Here is a 21,851-nt window from a genome sequence, read left to right on the forward strand (position 1 = left end):
ATGAGAGAGAGAGCGACAGACAAACTGTAAACAACATGAGAGACAGACAGACACAGACACAGACACTTCCTTCACTTCACTTCCTTTCCTTCCTTCCTTCCTTCCTTCCTTCCTTCCTTCCTTCCTTCCTTCCTTCCTTCCTTCCTTCCTTCCTTCCTTCACTTCCTTTCCTTCTGTCACTTCCTTTCCTTCCTTCCTTCCTTCCTTCCTTCCTTCCTTCCTTCCTTCCTTCCTTCCTTCCTTGTCAAACCCTCCTCCCTCGTAACAGTAAACAGACAAATCTCAGTCCACTTCCTGTGAAACCAAAGTCTTGTTAATATCATCAGGTGTGAGATCAGTGATGTTTGTCCAGAGGGAGAAGAAACTTTGTGTTTCACAGGAAACGACTGGGAGGCTTTTAAACGTCGCTCAGGGACAGACGACAGGTAGACGAGGAGAGGACGACAAAGAGGACGACAAAGAGGACGACAAAGAGGACAATGGCGTCTCCTCAGGGAGCAGACTGAGGTTAGCGGTTAGCGGTTAGCTACATCCTGTTCTTTATAAAGTTAGAGAAAGCGATGGCAGCAGATCTGAGGGTGGAGTTAAAGTGTGTTTACGTGAGTTTACTCTCAGCAGCTCTTTGTTACGTTCACACGACAAATATATATCTATTTATATGACATTTATGACATGAAACTGTCATGTGGTCTGAACCACGGGAGATACCATTTCAGTGGACTTTGGTGTGAGTGAGTGATGTACACAGTGAACTAATAAAGTGACAGTGTGTGTGTTCAGTGTGTGTGTGTGTGTGTTCAGTGTATGTGTTCAGTGTGTGTGTGTTCAGTGTGTGTGTGTGTGTGTTCAGTGTGTGTTCAGTGTGTGTGTGTGTGTACAGTGTGTGTGTGTGTGTGTGTGTGTTCAGTGTGAGCATCAGTGTGTGTGTTCAGTGTGTGTGTTCAGTGTGTTTTCAGTGTGTGTTCAGTGTGTGTGTGTGTTCATTGTGTGTGTGTGTGTTCAGTGTGTGTGTGTGTTCAGTGTGTGTTCAGTGTGTGTTCAGTGTGTGTGTTCAGTGTGTGTTCAGTGTGTGTTCAGTGTGTGTGTGTGTTCAGTGTGTGTGTTCAGTGTGTGTGTTCAGTGTGTGTTCAGTGTGTGTGTTCAGTGTGTGTTCAGTGTGTGTGTTCAGTGTGTGTTCAGTGTGTGTGTTCAGTGTGTGTGTTCAGTGTGTGTGTTCAGTGTGTGTTCAGTGTGTGTGTTCAGTGTGTGTGTGTTCAGTGTGGGTTCTGTGTGTGTTCAGTGTGTGTGTTCAGTGTGTGTTCAGTGTGTGTGTTCAGTGTGTGTGTTCAGTGTGTGTGTTCAGTGTGTGTTCAGTGTGTGTTCAGTGTGTGTGTTCAGTGTGTGTGTGTTCAGTGTGGGTTCTGTGTGTGTTCAGTGTGTGTGTTCAGTGTGTGTGTTCAGTGTGTGTGTTCAGTGTGTGTTCAGTGACGTCACCGCGGCAGGAATTCACTCCTGATGACGTGAGGTCGAGGGTCAAAGGTCATTTTCTGACTGAGAGGCTTCACAAAGGCATGGCCCAGATTCATGGTCCAGCCTTGGAAGTCTATGGGAATGTGTGAGTGTGTGTGTGTGTGTGTGTGAGTGTGTGTGTGTGTGTGTGTGTGTGTGTGTGTGTGTGTGTGTGTGTGTGTGTGTGTGTGTGTGTGTGTGTGTGTGTGTGTGTGTGAGTGTGTGTGTGTGTGTGTGTGTGTGTGTGTCTTCCCTAACAGAGCAGTCATTGTCCTGTTCTCTGTCCTAACTCTCTGCTGCTGCTGCTCATACATGAATGTACAGGAATGTTCTGATGTTTTCATCACAACAAATGAGTTTGTCGTGATCATTGTCACTCACTCACTCTCCCACACCAAAGTCTCTGTGAACTTTGGTGTGGGAGAGTGAGTGTTATATACATGGTTAATGGTCTGTAACTTCAAAGAGAGAGAGCTGCTATAATCTACAGCTCGTTCAGATACGATGAATCATGTGGGATTAACGTCTGTAGTGTTTGGATACTTTCTTACACACACACACACACACACACACACACACACACACACACACACACACACACACACACACACACACACACACACACACACACAGGAATGTCCAGAAGGTGGACGACGATGTAGAAAACAGAAGGTGAGGAAACAAAAGAGGAAGCAAAAGGAAAGACTGAGTCTTAATGTAAGTGTAGAAACAGAGTCACTGATGACAGAAGGTAAACACATTATTCTGAACACCTGTGATTTACATCTGCTGTCAAAGGCTGAAGGGAATGAAGCTGTTGCTGAAGCTTCAGCAGCAACAGCAGCAGTTTCAGCAGCTTCAGCAACAGCAGCTTCAGCCACATGTCCTCAGTGTTACAGGGTAACATTTCAGTGAGCGCTGATCTAGGATCAGTTCTAGATGTTACCCCTTGGACACAGTTGAATGTGAGCAGCAGATGATCTGAGCGTGTTCTCCTGTTTCTGCCATTTAACCAAATGAAGTCATAACTGAGGCTCTGACACTGAGTCTCATAAAGTCTCATAAAGTCTCGTAAACAAAACATTGAAACACAGTTGGGTTTGTAATGGTACAGTCCTGGTCAGGCTTGTGTTTCCACTGAGAAATGTATATCTTCACTTCAGCTGATTGTTGTAGGTGAAGCTGGTCTAACTTCACCTGGACTGGACCATACCATTAACTCTGTTACTATTAATCATATAAGAGCAACAAAACGGTTCTGTAGCGTTTAACGATAATGTTCCACTCAGTGGAAACATGACTTTAGATCAAAGGCAGAGACGGACACGGACATGGACATGGACATCTACATGGACATCTACATGGACTTGGAGATCTACATGGACTTGGACTTGGGGATCTACATGGACATGGACATCTACATCTACATCTACATCTACATCTACATCTACATCTACATCTACATGGACATGGACATGGACTTGGAGATCTACATGGACATGGACATCTACATCTACATCTACACGGACATGGACATGGACATGGACTTGGACATGGACATGGACATGGACATGGACTTGGACATGGACATGGACATCCACACGGACATCTACACGAACATGGACTTTGACATCTACATGGACTTGGACATGGACTTGGACATGGACATGGACATGGACATGGACTTGGACATGGACATGGACATGGACATGGACATGGACATGGACATGGACATGGACTTGGACATGGACATGGACATCTACACAGGCATGGACTTGGACATCTACATGGACTTGGACATGGACATGGACATGGACATGGACATGGACATGGACATGGACATGGACATGGACATGGACATGGACTTGGACATGGACATGGACATCTACACAGGCATGGACTTGGACATCTACATGGACTTGGACATGGACATGGACATCTACACAGACATGGACTTGGCCACAGCTTGTGTTTGCCGGCTCTGGTGAAAACCAACGCACAGTGAGGGGAGATTTTACAACCTTGAGGATAAAGACCTAAATCTTTACGTTGGTGTCGTAACAATATATACTCCAAAACTGTAGGGGGAGCTCCGTTGAGAAAAAGGGTGAAAAGGCGAGCGGAAGTTATTTCCCCTGATTATCGTATGAGTTTTTTCTAATGGTTCAGTCTTATTCTGTGTTACAGCAGCGTGAGTAGAGCTTTGATTCACTTTGACCAAATCATCTCTTCTTTTTGTTTCACTGGAAATAAGAATTTTCTCGGCTGCATTTTCAAAAACACACAGTTCAAACCTCTACGTCCTCTTTTCAGTGAGGAGAGAAATATTTAGATGTTCATCATCGATCAGTGCTTTTCTCGTGTCATGTGACGAACACACTGTGAGTTCAGCTTCCTGTCACTGTGTTTGTGAAGAGCCGACTGTTCCGACACTTCCTGTTCCATTACTTAAGTGCTTGACCTTTAACCCCCACTCACCCCAACCCCTCCCTCCTCCATCGCATGACAGTGTGTGTGTGTGTGTGGGAGGACAAGGAATGGACAGAAGAGTGTGTTCATGCACATGTGTGTGTGTGTGTGTGTGTGTGTGTGTGTACCAGTGTATGAATCAGTCTCAGGGGCATGAATGTGTTTCCCATGACATGGACTCAGACTAAACAGCCGCTCTCTCCACCCAGACATCCGCCTGTCACACACACACACACACACACACACACGCACACGCACAAACACGCACGCACGCACGCACACACACACACACGCACACACACACACTCTGGCCTTGTTATCTCCTCCCTGTGTTTCCTCAGGTCTTTTGTGGAGGTGAAACCTCCTCGTCCAGGTGAAAGACGCCTCCCTCGCTCTTTGTGTCGCGGTGAATGAGACGAGGGAGAGAATAAGAGAGAGAGAGATAAAGAGAGAGAGAGAGAGAGATAAAGAGAGAGAGGCTTCACAAAGGCTGGAGTTTACCCTCCCAGGAAGTCTGAGAGAGAGAGAGAGAGATCTTTAGAGGGAGGAGGAGCATTGTACCCTCCTTCCTGACTCTTTGTGTGTGTGTGTGTGTGTGTGTGTGTGTGTGTGTGGGGGGGGGGGGGGGCTAAATGCCAAAGCAAGTCAGTTCATTCAGACTGAAAAAAAGCAAACACACACACGCGCGCGCACACACACACACACACACACACACACACACACACACAGCGGCCGTCTTTAAGGCGGCGCCCGAGCTTTGACTCCTGCTCACATTGTTCCATCAAAGATCTCCTTTCATTGAGGCCTTAGCTGTTGAAAGAGCTCAGTGTGGATCCAGCTGAAGACATTAGTGTCATAGCTGAGGTGTGGCTCCACCGCTGCAGGCCACACCTGTAGACTGAAGATCTATCACTCTAATGTTCTGTCATGTTCTCTGCGTCGATGAGCCCATCTTCAAAGGAGCGAGCTTACGGTCTTTACTGACTTTATTTCAGACCCTAAAGACTGTGGTAGATTTCTGTGCACAGCGAACATGAACCCAACGCTCACCAACGCTCATAAAAGCTCACCAATGCTCACCAACACTCACCAATGCTCACAAACACTCATAAAAGCTCACCAACGCTCATAAAAGCTAACCAACGCTCAACAATGTTCATAAAAGCTCACAAACACTCATAAAAGCTCACCAACGCTCATAAAAGCTAACCAACGCTCAACAATGTTCATAAAAGCTCACAAACACTCATAAAAGCTCACCACGACGACGTAGTCTGTCAGACTCTACGTCGTCATAGAGTCTCTGACAGACTCTATAGTGACGCAGCGACTCTGTCAGAGACTCTACGTCATCGTAGAGTCTCTGACAGACTCTACGATGACGTAGAGCTCTTTACACAGGAGTATAAACTGAGCTTAATCCTCATCTCATACCCATAATGCATCAAACTAGACACCTGAGCACTGACCACATCTGTGTCACTCTCTGGGTACAATCACTCACCAGGGTGGTCCATCATCATCTTCATCCTCATCATCATCATAGAGCACCACACAGATGTGTGTGTGTGTGTGTGTGATGTCATGTCTAAATCACCAGCTCTTGTCAGAAAAAAGCTTCCAGTTGGAAACTGGCTACAATGAACACACACACACACACACACACACACACACACACACACACACACACACACACACACACACACACACACACACACACACACACACACACACACACACACACACACACACACACACATCTGCTCCTTCAGCTTTAAAGGGATCATTTGTGTGTTTTTCAAGAGTTATTTTATGACGTTTGTATTTAAATATTCAACAAGAACAGATTTTCAGCATCTTAATAAAAGATTGACCTGATATAATCTCTGCCAGCTTAAGTCTATAAACTGCTTGTAGATCAGTTCATCACTTTGTCTCAACCTCTCACTCTCCCACACCAAAGTCCAAAGATTAGAGTTAGGTCTTCAGTCTAAGTGAGATTAAGACGTGATCATCTTTCTTCTATCACCTCACATTATGGGATTAAATTGAGAGAAATAACTCTATGATGTTGCTATTGTGACAGAATACTGTCGCCATGGAAACAACAACTGTTCCCTGTTTAAAGTGAGCACATGAATGAGACTTCATTTGTGAAGATGAATAATCAAAATATAATGATAATATAGAAAAGAGATGATTTAAGACACGACTTCATCACTAAATCAGCTTCACCTTCATCACAGTAAACATCAGCTGTATCTCGGAATTACTTGAAATTCACCATCATAATAGTCTTCATCACCCTGAACAAGGATCTGTTGAAAATATTTGCAAATCTCTTAAGGAATAATTTTAATGTATTTTTGAAAATCAGGAAATGATTCATTTGCCCTGATGCACTTTGACAGTGAACTGAGTTTAATCTACAAAACTAAAAGTATCTCGGAATGACTTGAAATTCACCTTCATCACTAAATCAGCTTCACCTTCATCACTAAATCAGCTTCACCTTCATCACTAAATCAGCTTCACCTTCATCACTAAATCAGCTTCATCCTGAGCCAAAGATAGAAAAACTCTTCAAATATTGGCTCTAATCTCAAGCTCCTGAGATTAAAGTCAACAATTACATGTGAGAACATGAAGACGCTGAAACTCCTCAGGGAAAAAGAAGTTTGTTTGATGAAGGATGAACACGGATCTGTCCTCTGATCCCAGACCTGTAACCAGATCTGAACCCAGATCTGAACCCAGACCTGAACCCAGACCTGATCCCAGACCTGAACCCAGACCTGATCCCAGACCTGCTCCTGAGTCTTTAGTCCATCGTCTGAACTCATACATCACAGTTTACAGAATGTTACATGTAAGTGTTTATGTTTTAAATGTGATAATAGTTATAATCAGAGTTATGTTGTTTCACAGCATCATAAATAACAGACGCTCACACGAGAAACATGGAAATAAAACGTAAGAACAAAGAATTCAACGGAAATAACATAGTTATACTTTACTGAAAAACCATATGGTCCTGCATCATTTTCACAGGACATCAGTGAAAACATCAACAACAAACGTTATTGTTTACCACTTTAAAATCACTTGATTTAATGTTAAAGACTTTAAATTAAACGAGTCACAAAAGTTCTTTTTGCTCCTTTTATAGTCTGACAACTTCTAAATAAATGAGATAATTGAGGTCTCCCTGGTCCTGACAAGGTCAGTGTTTATGACACACACACACACACACACACACACACACACACACACACACACACACACACACACACACACACACACACACACACACACACACACACACACACACACACACACACACACACACACACACAGATGCCCATGAAACAGAGAGGCAGAAATCTCGCTCTCTTTCCCGTTTCTCTTTGCGTTTCTTTGCGTAGTGAATGTCTTTGCGTAGTGAATGTCTTTGTGTTTCTTTGCGTAGTGAATGTCTTTGTGTTTCTTTGCGTAGTGAATGTCTTTGTGTTTCTTTGCGTAGTGAATGTCTTCCCGTCACCATGAACATGTGTTGGTCATTAATCATAATTATCATAAAAAAGCCACAGCTGTGATTTGATTTTAAAAACAAGACGAAGAGAGAAGACAAACGTCAAGATGTCAGTGGAGATACAGCTCTGTCTGTGTGTGTGTGTGTGTGTCTTTATTTTTAAATCTGTGTGTGTGTGTCTTTATTTTTAAATCCATGTGTGTGTGTGTGTATTTATTCTGTCTGAGTGCGGCCGATGTTATGGACTTCACACAACATTTGTTTATGGCGTTATTTAATCAGGACCAGATAGTGGAGCTGTGTGTGTGTGTGTGTGTGTGTGTGTCTCTCTGTCTGTGTATGTGTGCGTGTGTGTCTCTGTGTGTGTGTCTCTGTGTGTGTGTGTGTGTGTGTGTGTGTGTGTGTGTCTCTGTGTGTGTGTGTGTGTGTGTGCAGCTACACTTTAAAGCTCCCACTTGAACACTTCAATCAATACTTTAGTTTAACAGAGTATTATCACAGGATTAAAGGGATACGTTTGTTTTTTAGGAGTGTTTTTAAAGACGTTCTAAAGCTCAGCAAAAAAATGTAATTACGCGATCACAAGAACGTGTTCTCTACATTATCACAAGAACGTGTTCTCTACATTATCACAAGAACGTGTTCTCTACATTATCACAAGAACGTGTTCTCTACATTATCACAAGAACGTGTTCTCTACATTATCACAAGAACGTGTTCTCTACATTATCACAAGAACGTGTTCTCTAAATTATCACAAGAACGTGTTCTCTGCACGATCATAAGAACGTGTTCTCTACATTATCATAAGAACGTGTTCTCTACATTATCACAAGAACGTGTTCTCTAAATTATCACAAGAACGTGTTCTCTACATTATCACAAGAACGTGTTCTCTACATATCACAAGAACGTGTTCTCTACATTATCATAAGAACTTGTTCTCTACATTATCATAAGAACTTGTTCTCTACATTATCATAAGAACGTGTTCTCTACATTATCATAAGAACGTGTTCTCTACATTATCACAAGAACGTGTTCTCTACATTATCATAAGAACTTGTTCTCTACATTATCACAAGAACGTGTTCTCTACATTATCACAAGAACGTGTTCTCTACATTATCATATGAACGTGTTCTCTACATTATCATAAGAACGTGTTCTCTACATTATCATAAGAACGTGTTCTCTACATTATCACAAGAACGTGTTCTCTACATTATCATAAGAACTTGTTCTCTACATTATCACAAGAACGTGTTCTCTACATTATCACAAGAACGTGTTCTCTACATTATCATATGAACGTGTTCTCTACATTATCATAAGAACTTGTTCTCTACATTATCATAAGAACGTGTTCTCTACATTATCACAAGAACGTGTTCTCTACATTATCATAAGAACTTGTTCTCTGCACGATCATAAAAACATGTTCTCTTTATCTCACTTATATACAGGCGTTTGTGTGACTTTTAATCACTCACTCTCCCACACCAAAGTCCATGGAGAAAATCAGCGTTTGTAGCTCACAGGGACACAGGAGCTGCTGGTCCTCTGCTGCCTCGTGTGGTCACTTTGTGTCACTGAGGTCAATCTGAATGTAGACTTACAAATGCAGAATATACATTAGTCCTGTGGAGCTGTGATGTGATGGACTTTGGTGTGGGAGAGTGAGTGATTTCCTCAGTCTGTCTAACATGAGATTAAGCAGTGAAGACATTTTAAAGATATGATGGTCTTAAACTGGTGTGGATTATATGAGATTATGTTTGAATGAGCCATTATTGGAATGGTCCATTATTGGAATGGTCCATTATTGGAATGGTCCATTGACAATAAAGAACGCCCTCTAGTGGCCTGTTGGCCTCTATAACTATAATGTAAAGCTGCACTTAAATATCCAGAACTATCCCTTTAAGGATTCCTGCACACACAATGTCACGTCATTACGTCAGTTTGTTTCCTTGTCCCGTCTCCATGGCGACCTCGTCATCAGTGTGTATTTACCTCTGACTTTAATCACAGCAGTCGTGTTTTTCACTTGTATTTATTGCTAAATTATCTCCAGGAGCCGAAGAAGCTGGAGCCAAAGCTGAGGATTTACATGACGTCACTGTGTTTGATGAGAATCTGAATCTCAGATCTCCACAAACACACAAACCGTTTTTCTGTATTTGTTTTCTATTTCTTTTAAAGGGGAAGTATTCTGCTAAATCAACCTTTTAAAACTTTTTAGTTAGTACTTATATTTGGACTCTGGAGTTTGTGAGTCGGCAAAGTGTGAACAAAGACTTTGTGTCATTGTTACGTCACAGTGAAACATTCCTGCAGTTGTCTCTGAAAACGAGGACAATCGAATCTGTTATTGTTGTCAGCACAGAGTTCTACACAGAGTTCTACACAGAGTTCTACACAGAGTTCTGCACATAGTTCTACACAGAGTTCTGCACAGAGTTCTACACAGAGTTCTGCACAGAGTTCTACACAGAGTTCTGCACAGAGTTCTGCACAGAGTTCTGCACAGAGTTCTACACAGAGTTCTGCACATAGTTCTACACAGAGTTCTGCACAGAGTTCTACAGAGTTCTGCACATAGTTCTACACAGAGTTCTACAGAGTTCTGCACATAGTTCTACACAGAGTTCTGCACAGAGTTCTACACAGAGTTCTACACAGAGTTCTGCACAGAGTTCTACACATAGTTCTACACAGAGTTCTGCACATAGTTCTACACAGAGTTCTGCACAGAGTTCTACACAGAGTTCTACACAGAGTTCTGCACAGAGTTCTACACAGAGTTCTACACATAGTTCTACACAGAGTTCTGCACAGAGTTCTACACAGAGTTCTACACAGAGTTCTGCACAGAGTTCTACACAGAGTTCTGCAGAGTTCTACACAAACGTCAGCCTCACAGGATTTACATTTTATAGATGACCACAATAATGATGGCTTTTCCAGATGCTAACAGCTGTTAGGGTCTCATTTACATTTAAAGGGACAGGCAGTGAAAAGGCTGTTGTCAGGCGGTCGAACTGCTGTGGTATTTAGACGAAAGCATCACAGACGAACCAGGAAACTAGGTTAGCTTGGAGAATATAGCCTATAATATCTACTATAATGTCTACTTTAAGAAAAATCTTTCTTGGCTCAAGCATTAGCTGAATTGAGGGCGGAGTCTTGATGAGAGTACCAACAGGAGGGGAGGGGTTCCTGATGTTGCTCAATGTTAAATTCATAAACTTGAAAAATATCGGTAACGTTACTGAAAAACAGTCATTAATGGTACATATACATTAACTTAAATGTATTAACCGTATTTTTTAGCATTATTTGTGTACATCTTTTGAAACGGATAAATGAATGTTAGTAATGTTACAAAAAAAATAAAGAACACAAATTCAACTTGAGTTTTTGGGGGCGGAGCTTTAACCAGAGGGCCTATGGGAAAGTGGTGGTATTCTGTCAAAGTGACGCCTGCTAATGTTAGCTTTTTCCTCCACTTCCTGAGCCGAGCTTCAACACCAGATCCTTCATCGCCTCTTTTATTCCTCCATTGTTTCCTGTTTCACGGAACAATCGCAGCACCTGTGCTCACGTTCTCCCCGGAGAAAAGATCATAGAACGTACGGAACACGAGGTCAGCAGCGAGAGAGCGAGAGAGAAAAGAAACAAGCATTTTTCATCAACACTCATTGAAAGCATTGAGTCGTTGAGTAACACCTTGAAGGCTCAGACCTCCCAGGAGAGACTGAGGCTGAAGAGCAACAGGAAACTCAACATCTCATTATTATGCTTTCAAAAGGAAAAGATTCCATTCAGGCTTTGAAATAATCTGACCTACAAAAGAAGACCAGGTTTTCTTCAACACACAGATCCATAAAACAGAGGTTTTTCACTCATTGTTTACATCCATACTAATTCTGACTAATATGGAGCTAATCTTAGTCAGACTAACATACCTGGATTATGTGATTCATAGTCTGATTACTGCACCAAATGTCCTGCCCCGTCTTTACCACTGAAGTAGAAGAAGTATAAACTCACAAATAACATGTAGAGCAGGTACAAGACAAACAACCACAAGACTGTCCGTCTCATGTCTCTCATGTCTCATGTCCATCTCATGTCCATCTCATGTCCATCTCATGTCTCTCATGTCCATCTCATGTCTCTCATGTCAATCTCATGTCTATCTCATGTCTCTCATGTCCATCTCATGTCTCTCATGTCTCTCATGTCCATCTCATGTCTCTCATATCCATCTCATGTCTCTCATGTCCATCTCATGTCCATCTCATGTCTCTCATGTCAATCTCATGTCCATCTATTGTCTCTCATGTCCATCTCATGTCAATCTCATGTCAATCTCATGTCAATCTCATGTCTCTCATGTCAATCTCATGTCCATCTCATGTCTCTCATGTCAATCTCATGTCCATCTCATGTGTCTCATGTCCATCTCATGTCTCTCATGTCCATCTCATGTCCATCTCATGTCTCTCATGTCTCTCATGTCCATCTCATGTCTCTCATGCCCATCCCCGACTCTCCTGTTAATCTCATGTCCATCTCATGTCTCTCATGTCCATCTCGTCTCTCATGTCAATCTCATGTCTCTCATGTCCATCTCGTCTCTCATGTCCATCTCATGTCTCTCATGTCCATCTCGTCTCTCATGTCCATCTCATGTCAATCTCATGTCAATCTCATGTCCATCTCATGTCTCTCATGTCAATCTCATGTCCATCTCATGTCTCTCATGTCCATCTCATGTCAATCTCATGTCCATCTATTGTCTCTCATGTCCATCTCATGTCAATCTCATGTCAATCTCATGTCTCTCATGTCAATCTCATGTCCATCTCATGTCTCTCATGTCAATCTCATGTTTCTCATGTCCATCTCATGTCTCTCATGTCCATCTCATGTCAATCTCATGTCTCTCGTGTCCATCTCGTCTCTCATGCCCATCTCCTGTCTCTCCTGTTAATCTCATGTCCATCTCATGTCTCTCATGTCCATCTCGTCTCTCATGTCAATCTCATGTCTCTCATGTCCATCTCATGTCTCTCATGTCCATCTCGTCTCTCATGTCCATCTCATGTCCATCTCATGTCCATCTCATGTCCATCTCATGTCTCTCATGTCCATCTCGTCTCTCATGTCCATCTCATGTCTCTCATGTCCATCTCTTGTCTCTCATGTCCATCTCATGTCTCTCATGTCCATCTCGTCTCTCATGTCCATCTCATGTCAATCTCATGTCCATCTCATGTCTCTCATGTCAATCTCATGTCCATCTCATGTCTCTCATGTCCATCTCGTCTCTCATGTCCATCTCATGTCTCTCATGTCCATCTCTTGTCTCTCATGTCCATCTCATGTCTCTCATATCCATCTCATGTCCATCTCATGTCTCTCATGTCCATCTCATGTCTCTCATGTCCATCTCATGTCTCTCATGTCCATCTCATGTCCATCTCGTGTCAATCTCATGTCCATCTCATGTCTCTCATGTCCATCTCATGTCTCTCATGTCCATCTCACCGTGAACGTCTTATAATTCTCATTCATCACCTCCTCATTTTCTCTCTCTTTCTTAAATTTACTCGCTCATTGTTCTGGGATCAATCAATCAATCAATCAATCAATCTTTATTTGTATAGCCCACAGTTTACAAAACTTAGTTTGTCTCACGGGACTTCACAGAGTTGGTATCATCCTCTGTCCTTAGACCTTCGACCGAATCTCACGTCAACGACAGAGAGACAGAGAGACAGTGGACAGTGTCCACAACACCGTCCTAGTGATGATGTCTCCACGTTTGTCCTGCGTAGGCCTCGTCTACGTACGTCAAGCAACGCAGGCCGTCAAACAGTAGGTGGCGTCGTAACAAACAAGGGAGACATTTAGCTCAATATCAAATAAAAAGTCCAAACCTGACTCAGCTAATGCTAACCCTAACTGTGCAGAGTAAAGCATGTGATTTTGAACGATATCCATTCCCATCCCTACTTTCAATGACTCGTGTCCATTTAGGGATAAATTTCAAAAACTTTGAAGGATCTTATATTTTTTATTTTTTTTTCAAATTCACAAACTAAGGATTTCCAGGATCCCGAGGGAACCTGTTGTCTTTATTTTCATCTGAACGCCCTCTTAGTCCCATAATTACATGAGTTAAAGGCTTCCACACTTGCACCTGTTAGCTTAGCTGTTAGCTCCACCTGACCATCCGTTAAACCTCACACGACTAAAAGTGATCATAAATAATATTGATGTGAGATCAGAGCGAGCGCTGGACCTAATCATTTTGACATTTAATGTGCAAGGCAGATTTTTGCTTCAACATCTCCTCACAGATCTTCACACAGATCTTCACACAGATCTTCACACAGATCTTCACATAGATCTTCACATAGATCTTCACATAGATCTTCACACAGATCTTCACATAGATCTTCACATAGATCTTCACATAGATCTTCACACAGATCTTCACATAGATCTTCACATAGATCTTCACACAGATCTTCACATAGATCTTCACACAGATCTTCACATAGATCTTCACACAGATCTTCACACTAACAAACAGTCATGTGTCAAAACTCCCAACTGCAAACGGCTTCTGAGAGCAGAGTTTTCACTCACGAGCCCGGTGGTCTGAGCAATGGTTAGTGTCTCTCACACACACACACACACACACACACACACACACACACACACACACACACTCTTGTAGTCTCATACATACGAGACCCCAAGGGCTGTGAAAGCAAAGAAGGCTGATGTCACCTCCTCACTTTCATTGTGTTTATCAAAGAGGACGACCTGACATGACTGAGGTCACAAGGTCAGTGTGTGTGTGTGTGTGTGTGTGTGTGTGTGTGTGTGTGCGTGTGTGTGTGTGTCTCCGAGCATCACCTCACCCTCTCTGACCGCAACACAGCTGCGTCAACACACACTGAAAAACACACCCTCTAACGTCAGGAGTGTGTCAGTGTGTGTGTGCGTGTGTGTGTGTGTGTGTGTGTGTGTTACAGCTCTGAACAAAAGAGTGGAAGGAGGCAGAAAGAGAGAGAGATATATGAGATCTAAGAGAAGGTAAAGTGAGACATCTGGAAAAGAGAAAGAGTGACTGTGATTGAGGAGGAAATGACATCTGCTCAGCGATGATTCATTGGGGAAAATTCTCTTCTTTCTGGTTGTGCAGCCTCTAAGCTAACCCGCTAACCCGCTAACCTCTCTCCGTGTTCTACTCCCACTCGCCGTGATTGATCGCCACGTGAAAAACACGTCAAACATCTGCAGCGTGGCTGCGTTAGATCGGCTGATTGATCCTCTCACACTGATCCGCCCCTTGTTTTCTGTCTCTTCAGGGACCTGAGCATGAACAACATCAGCGAGATCCAGTCCAGAGCTTTCCACCGTCTGCACCTGCTCTCAGAGCTGTGAGTACCAAACACAATCAATCCATAAGAATAATAAAGATCCATCATCTCTGAGAGTGGGATTGATGACTCTGGCCTGGTTCTGATTCTCTCTCTTACCGAGAAGAAGCCTGTAGCGACCTGATAGTATATGATGATGAGGATGAGGAGGAGGAGGAGGAGGAGGAGGAGGAGGAGGGAACCTGATACTCACGTGGAGAGGAAACATATACGGTTCTTTAAGTGTTTGGAAAGCAGCATTTTGAGTTCTTGACTGTTTCAGCTGTGCTCAGTTTGTTTCTCAGTCTCAGCCTTTTCTGATTCTGACAGACATCAAGAACCTGATTTACTCACAGATTTAGGTAGAAGAGCCACAGATATGTGTGATATATATGTGATATATCTGTGATATATCTGTTTGTCTCTTAATGACATACAGTTTGCTGGTCAGACTACAGACGTGGCTGTGACTGATTCAGGACATCAGTGTAAACACTGACCACTGAAATGCAACAGATATCAGTGGAAATGAGACAGATTTGAGGTCAAGACAAAACTGTTAAATCTGACACAAACCAAAAAAATGGAGCTCTTCTTTATCGGAGCAGAATATGTCACACAAATGGAGAACGATGTTTTTGAAATAGCTTAAAATTAAATGAAATTTGACTTTTGAGTTGGAAATCCTTCATTTGCATCAACCTACGTGACATAAAGTCACAGGATGAGACAGATTCATATAAAATGTGATGAAAACGATTTAAGCTGAAATGTTTTGATGAAGGTTTGACGATAAACGCTTCAACAGAAACCATCTGGAGGAGAACGGTGACTTTTGTTGTAAAATTGACATGAACGCGATTCCATCGCAGCAAAAGGATCCGGTTTGATCAGAACTGAGCAGAAAGAAGTGATTTTGAAGATGTTTTTCAGTCGACCTCGACCACATTTGATCCGACCGCTCAGCAGAACTCAGTTTGACAAAAGCCGACCACAGATTTACCCTGAGGGTGTGAATGTGTGTAAGTGTGTAGTCGTTGAAGGGGGATTACAGTGTGTGTGTGTGTGTGTGTTTGAATAGTTGTTTTCTTTGCTAATTCTCACAGCTGCAGCCTGTGATGCATGAGCTGAAGGTGAAAGTCAAAGCTGACTCTGAATCACAGAGAGAAAACTGGATGTGACGAGTGGAAGCGAAGCTGCAGAAGACGTTAAAGAGTGTTTGAATCAGTGACTCAGATACTGAGTTAAACCTTCACATTCCCCGTGTTTCAGAGCCAAAAACTGCAATTTATTTGAAAACTCTCTGGTTGATCCTCAGTTAAGACGAGCAGAAATGAAGACGCAGTTAGTTTCATATTCATTTTGAGACAGAGATCAGGATGAGACTCATGACTCTCAGGATAAGGAGGTAGAAGATTGATGGAGAGAATATACTTGTTACTAAGGAAGAACCTCAGGACTTCCATGAAACGAGCGTCCAATCACAGACGAGATTCACCAGCGGACAATAATGTGTTTTTGTGTTTTGCTATTTTGACTTTGATTTTGAGCTAAAGCAGCAGCTAAAGCAGCAGCTAAAGCAGCAGCTAAAGCAGCAGCGCACAGGGCTGAGCGTTAGCATCGCGTCGAGACAAAATCGACATTTAAAGCTTGACTTGTGTGGTCGTGAGGAGAGGAACAAACCAAAGTGTCCACAGATTTTGTATGAAGACGGTATTTTCCCTTCCATCTTCAGTCTGTAACCGTGGATCGCAGGTTAGCCCTAACCCTTACCCTCAGAGAAGGTTACTAACCCCCAGATTATCCCCACAGAAGGTTACCCTCACAGAAGGTTACCTCAGTGAAGGTTACTAACCCTCAGTGAAGGTTACTAACCCTCAGTGAAGGTTACTAACCCTCAGTGAAGGTTACTAACCCTCAGTGAAGGTTACTAACCCTCAGTGAAGGTTACTAACCCTCAGTGAAGGTTACTAACCCTCAGTGAAGGTTACTAACCCTCAGAGAGAAGCAAAGGTTGGGCATGTTGTGACTGGTTGAGTGATAAAGTGTTTGATGTTTGAATCTCTCCCTCCCTTCTTCCCTCCCTTCTTCCCTCCCTTCTTCCCTCCCTCTATCTCCCTCCTTTCAGATCTATTTGACTTCAGGCGACTTCAGCCTGGAGACGCAGCCTTTGATAGTTTTTCTTCCCAAACCAAAACAAGAAAGTCCAGCTTTCAACTTGTTTTACAGAACGAGGAGAGGAAACCAAATCTTTTCAACCTTATGAGTTTTTGAGTCCTGATGTAAATCTGTCTGTACGAGGTTCAGTCATAGATCCTGTCCTCGTCCCTACTTATGTCAACAGTATCAGCTAAACCCTGGCTACCTTTCATATGCATTCGTATGCAGACGACAACGCCTTATACTGAGTCTGTGCATCTGGCAGTTGAAAATATACAATATTCAATTGAAAACCACATTTATTTTGCTTTTCCATGATACAGTTCTAGCTCAGCTCGACTCTTCAGTGATAGAACCTGGTGTCGTCACTGAAGAGTCACGAGCACGACGTCCAACACAAGAATCAAAGCCAACAACGTCCAACTGTAGAAGTTAAAAATACTTTAGTGGTTTTTCAGTTCAGTGTCAGACGGAGTCTACTGAACCATTCTGTCAACAAATCTTTTTAATGAACTGATTCTAATGATTCACTTTCACCCAAAACATCTTCAAAAGTCACTAGTTTGTGTTGCGTAGAAAACCACGTCACCACAGTTTCACGCTGCCGTGCTGTGATGACTCCGCCCACGTGATGGAGACAATTAACTGTTAGAAGCTGATTTTCACGTAGACTTTACCTGGAGGTTAACTGCTACATCCTTGGCTTCAATTTCATTTCTTATAAATATGAATTCCTATGATTTTTCCTGACTTTGTATACGAACAGTATGATTGAATCCGTGCAGGTTTCTGAGCAGATGCTTCTTAAAGACCTCGAATCTCAATCAAAGTTCACGCTCTGGAGCCAAATCCTCAGACACGATGAATCTAAAATTTATGCTTTTAATAGTTTTAGGATTGAGAAGGTTTCTGGACAAACTTACTTTTAAATATCATATTGATAATCCTGTGTCCAGATCTGGTTATTTTCAAGGAAACTGTGATTTATGCCGGAATGTAATTGTATACAAAAGTCAATCTGGATCAGAACCAGAATATCAATATTACTTCACGAGTCAGATGGACTTTATCAGACACGCTCATCAAACTGTCTTTATTTTTTTGTTCCATGACTTAATTCTGAATTTGGATGAACTGCTTTCTGTTTTTACAGCAGAAGCCGAATCATGGAAAAGAAAAAATACAGCACACTCTTAAATTAAGTGCAATTCCTCATTTTGAACATTTTAGAAAAAGGATCTTAAACGTTCCAACTCCTGGACCAACTTGAAAGTGCTTCGTAATAATTGTAATCTCTTTGACATTTTCCAGGTTTCAATGACGCATTTTAAAGATCTGCCAAATGACTGTGATCCAAAAGGTTTTAATTAATTCCAACTATAATCAAATTAAACTTTGTTTATATGGCGCCAAAAGTGCTATAAAATCTGCTCAACAGGTCACATATAAAGATAGTTTCATAGAGTTAAAAGCTGAAATTAGTGTAAGAAATAAAACAATAGATGAAGAAAATGCTGTTTTGAGCTAAACTAACGTCTTTTAATGTTTTGACTTTTACTGACAGCGTCGTCGTTTGCCTCTTTCTTTGCCCTCAAATCTTCTACATTTCAAATATTTATGAGTCAGAATGTTTTGGTTGTAGATGAGCGTCACCTCACAGTTTAAATAAAGGTCGTCTTAAGCACCAAAGTGCAAACACTTCCTCTTTCTTTTTGACTCGGGGCCACATTTCATATCATTGATAACTTACACTTAAGAATAGAATCGTCCTTCACTGAGCTCACATCTCAACACACACACACACACACACACACACACACACACACACACACACACACACACACACACACACACACACACACACACACACACACACACACACACACACACACACACACACACACACACACACACACACACAAGAGTGCAGTGAAGAGACCATCAGTGTTGCAGCACGGTTCCTCAGTTCAGAAGCTCTATCCTGATCTTGTCACAATAAAAGTCCTCAACAGCAGACATTTCCTCTGAATGGACGACTGTTCTGTTTCCAATAAGGTATTCGGTTCAGTTTGGTTCTCTGAGACCCTGAGGGGAGGTTTGCCAAAGAATGGAACGGTTGGAGCTGGTTACGTTGCTACTATTTCTAATGGAAACACAAAAAATGATGTAGCGAACAGTTTCACTCAGGGTGGAAACACAGCTGTTGTCTCTGGTTTGAAGGTGGAGCAAACACTCAAAGTCAAAGTCATGATGCAGAGGATGTGCGTAGAGCTGTGGTTATCACATGAACATTCTAACGTACGACTCTTCTTAAATTAATAAATAAATCATTCATATAACGTAATAAATTAACATTAACGCGGAAGTCTCAAACTTGTGTTTTGATATTTATGGATTTTTCTTTTTTGCCATTTTGGCTTCTCCCTCTCTAGGGGGCGCCACAGCGGACGATCTGCATGTTTTATTTGGCTGAGCTCTTCCTTGGGCTTGGGACCAGCTATAGGAGTACACTGGATGTGCGCCCCCCTGTGGCTGGGGTTAATTTGGAGTGTCCTATTAATTAACAATGAGCAATGGAGATTGGGTGCCTTGCTCAGGGTTACCCAAGCCCTTGACCTAGCTGGGTAGGGTCTTGAACTGGCAACCTTTTGGGTTACAAGCCAAGTTTCCTTACTGGGTGTTTTTCATTTATTTATTTATTTATATATATATATATATATATATATATATATATATATATATATATATATATATCCATATCTAATTTTAATCTTGAAAGTTGAACATTTGAACTTCTCCCCCCCCCCCCCCCCGGCCACAGCAGTGGGCCCCAGGCCCTGTACCCCCTCTGAGTTTGAGGCCCTGCTTTAACGTAAGGCTCAACACAATCATTATTCTTGATTTTCAATGTTCTTAAATTTGATATCAATCCAGTTATGAGTTTATTCTATTTGTGTTGACACTGATGCAAGTGTTAGAATACATCTGTAGCTCTTGTTGTCAGCTCAGCAGTGAAGCTGTGATAAATCCGTGATAAATCAGTGATAAATCAGTGATAAATCAGTGATAAATCAGTGATAAATCCGCGCCGATGTCTTCAGTTCTGGAACATAGACGCCGCCTGGTGACTTTCCAGCGCTGGGCGAGAAAAACCCGATCCACGATCAGACGAATGAAATCCAAATGTGAGAGGAGTGAAGCGGTGGAGGCAGCGCTGCCTTGCTCGTCTGCCCTGCTCGTCTTCCCTCTGGTGATAAGATCGTCTGCTGATAGTCCAGCGCGATGACGTCGGTGAGGGTTAAGAGCTTAAAGTATTGGCTGTTTGGGTTCTCCAGGTGCACAACACATCTGGAACCATCTAAACCAATTAAAACGTTCCCTTTTTGCGTCGCCAACATTGGTTTTTCCTCTGCTTTGTATCTTCCTCTCTCTGGCGAACATGCAGCCGCACACAGTCAGTGTTTTACTGCAGTGGTTTCAGAGGTTAACAGCAGGTTAACAGCAGGTTAACAGCAGGTTAACAGCAGGTTAACAGCAGGTTAAGTGGTCGACCTGGAGGTCAGACCTCTACACAGGAGGAGGAGGAGGTTACATGGTGTATTTGTACTCACACATCCACACAAGAAATATGTTTGACCTTTTTTTGTCTCTATTTCATCAGTTTTTTTCCTTTTTTTAAATGATTCAATTTCATGGATTCGACATGTTTTAAGTAAAAATCATGAATAAATTAAATATGACAAACATGGTAATTAATGAAAGAAACCTTGTCAAATTTGGTGAAGACATTTATTTTTATTTTTTTACTTTAATGACCAACATGTAGATTCTGAGATAGAGTTTAACTTTGTAAAACAGCCTCTGATTATGAGAATGATGATAGATGATAATCTATATTAATCATTAATAATTATTATTTGCCATTTATCTTCCTAGCTGCTGATTGGTTAGTTGAGACATGTGACCCAGGACGTTGTCAAGACGAGCCCAAATCTAAACAGATGATTTGTGAAATTGACTGACTGACTGCCAAATAATGAGCTGCTCTAAGAATTCACAAATTGACTGCCAAATAGCGAGTTGTGTTATAGATCCATGAACAGACTGACTGCTAAATAATGAGCTATTTTAAAAAACATTTCTTACAAAATATAATTGTAGAAAATGGTTTAGTTTGAACGACTGAGCCAGAGTTTCACAGATGTTTCTCTTCTCTCTCTATCATGACCTGAGATAACGTCCTGAAACACGACGTCTTCTCGCTCTTTAATCGCTGCGTGTTTGTTGTTTAGAGGCAACAGGACGTGAAGATACTCGGGATAATCAGCAGCGGCTTCGCTTCCCTGAAACCCTGATAGCTGTGGTCTCACCTTATTTCCGCGGCTCCTCTCTGAAAACATTTGAACTGCGACTGACTTGTGTTATTTTATCTCGTGAATAAAGCTGAATTATGTGGAGGTGGAATTTTCTATCTGCGTCGTCCAAGAGGCCAAGAAAAATCCTCACTGTCCTCAAAGCAGTTTGAAAGAAAAGAAAAGCTTTTCATCAGAGTTAGATTGATGTGGCAAAGCGTGGAAGGTTCACTCGTACGTACGCGATCATTTACAAACACAAACACGCTGATAGCACGGAAACTGTCCGATGTTTTTAAAATATCCGTCTTCACTTCACCACATTCGTGACGTCCAAATCTCAAAATAAATGTTTACCTGAAAGTTTGCAGATGATGTTTATGTTGAGGTCAAATGAGGAAATTT

At 42.1% G+C, this 21,851-nt stretch overlaps 1 protein-coding gene across 1 annotated transcript in view; it reads left to right on the forward strand.

Annotated features, from left to right (window-relative positions):
- lgr6 (leucine-rich repeat containing G protein-coupled receptor 6) overlaps positions 1 to 21,851 on the forward strand; it is a gene marked incomplete at both ends in the record, with an annotated part of 45,132 nt that overhangs the window by 3,056 nt on the left and 20,225 nt on the right. The window contains one exon of the mRNA XM_083894949.1: positions 14,884 to 14,955. Coding sequence (XP_083751075.1) covers positions 14,884 to 14,955 — 72 coding nt within the window. The remainder of the gene's footprint in view (positions 1 to 14,883; positions 14,956 to 21,851) is intronic.

Source organism: Microchirus variegatus (genome assembly GCF_963457635.1).
Source record: "Microchirus variegatus genome assembly, chromosome: 9".
Classification (NCBI taxonomy): Eukaryota; Metazoa; Chordata; class Actinopteri; order Pleuronectiformes; family Soleidae; genus Microchirus; species Microchirus variegatus.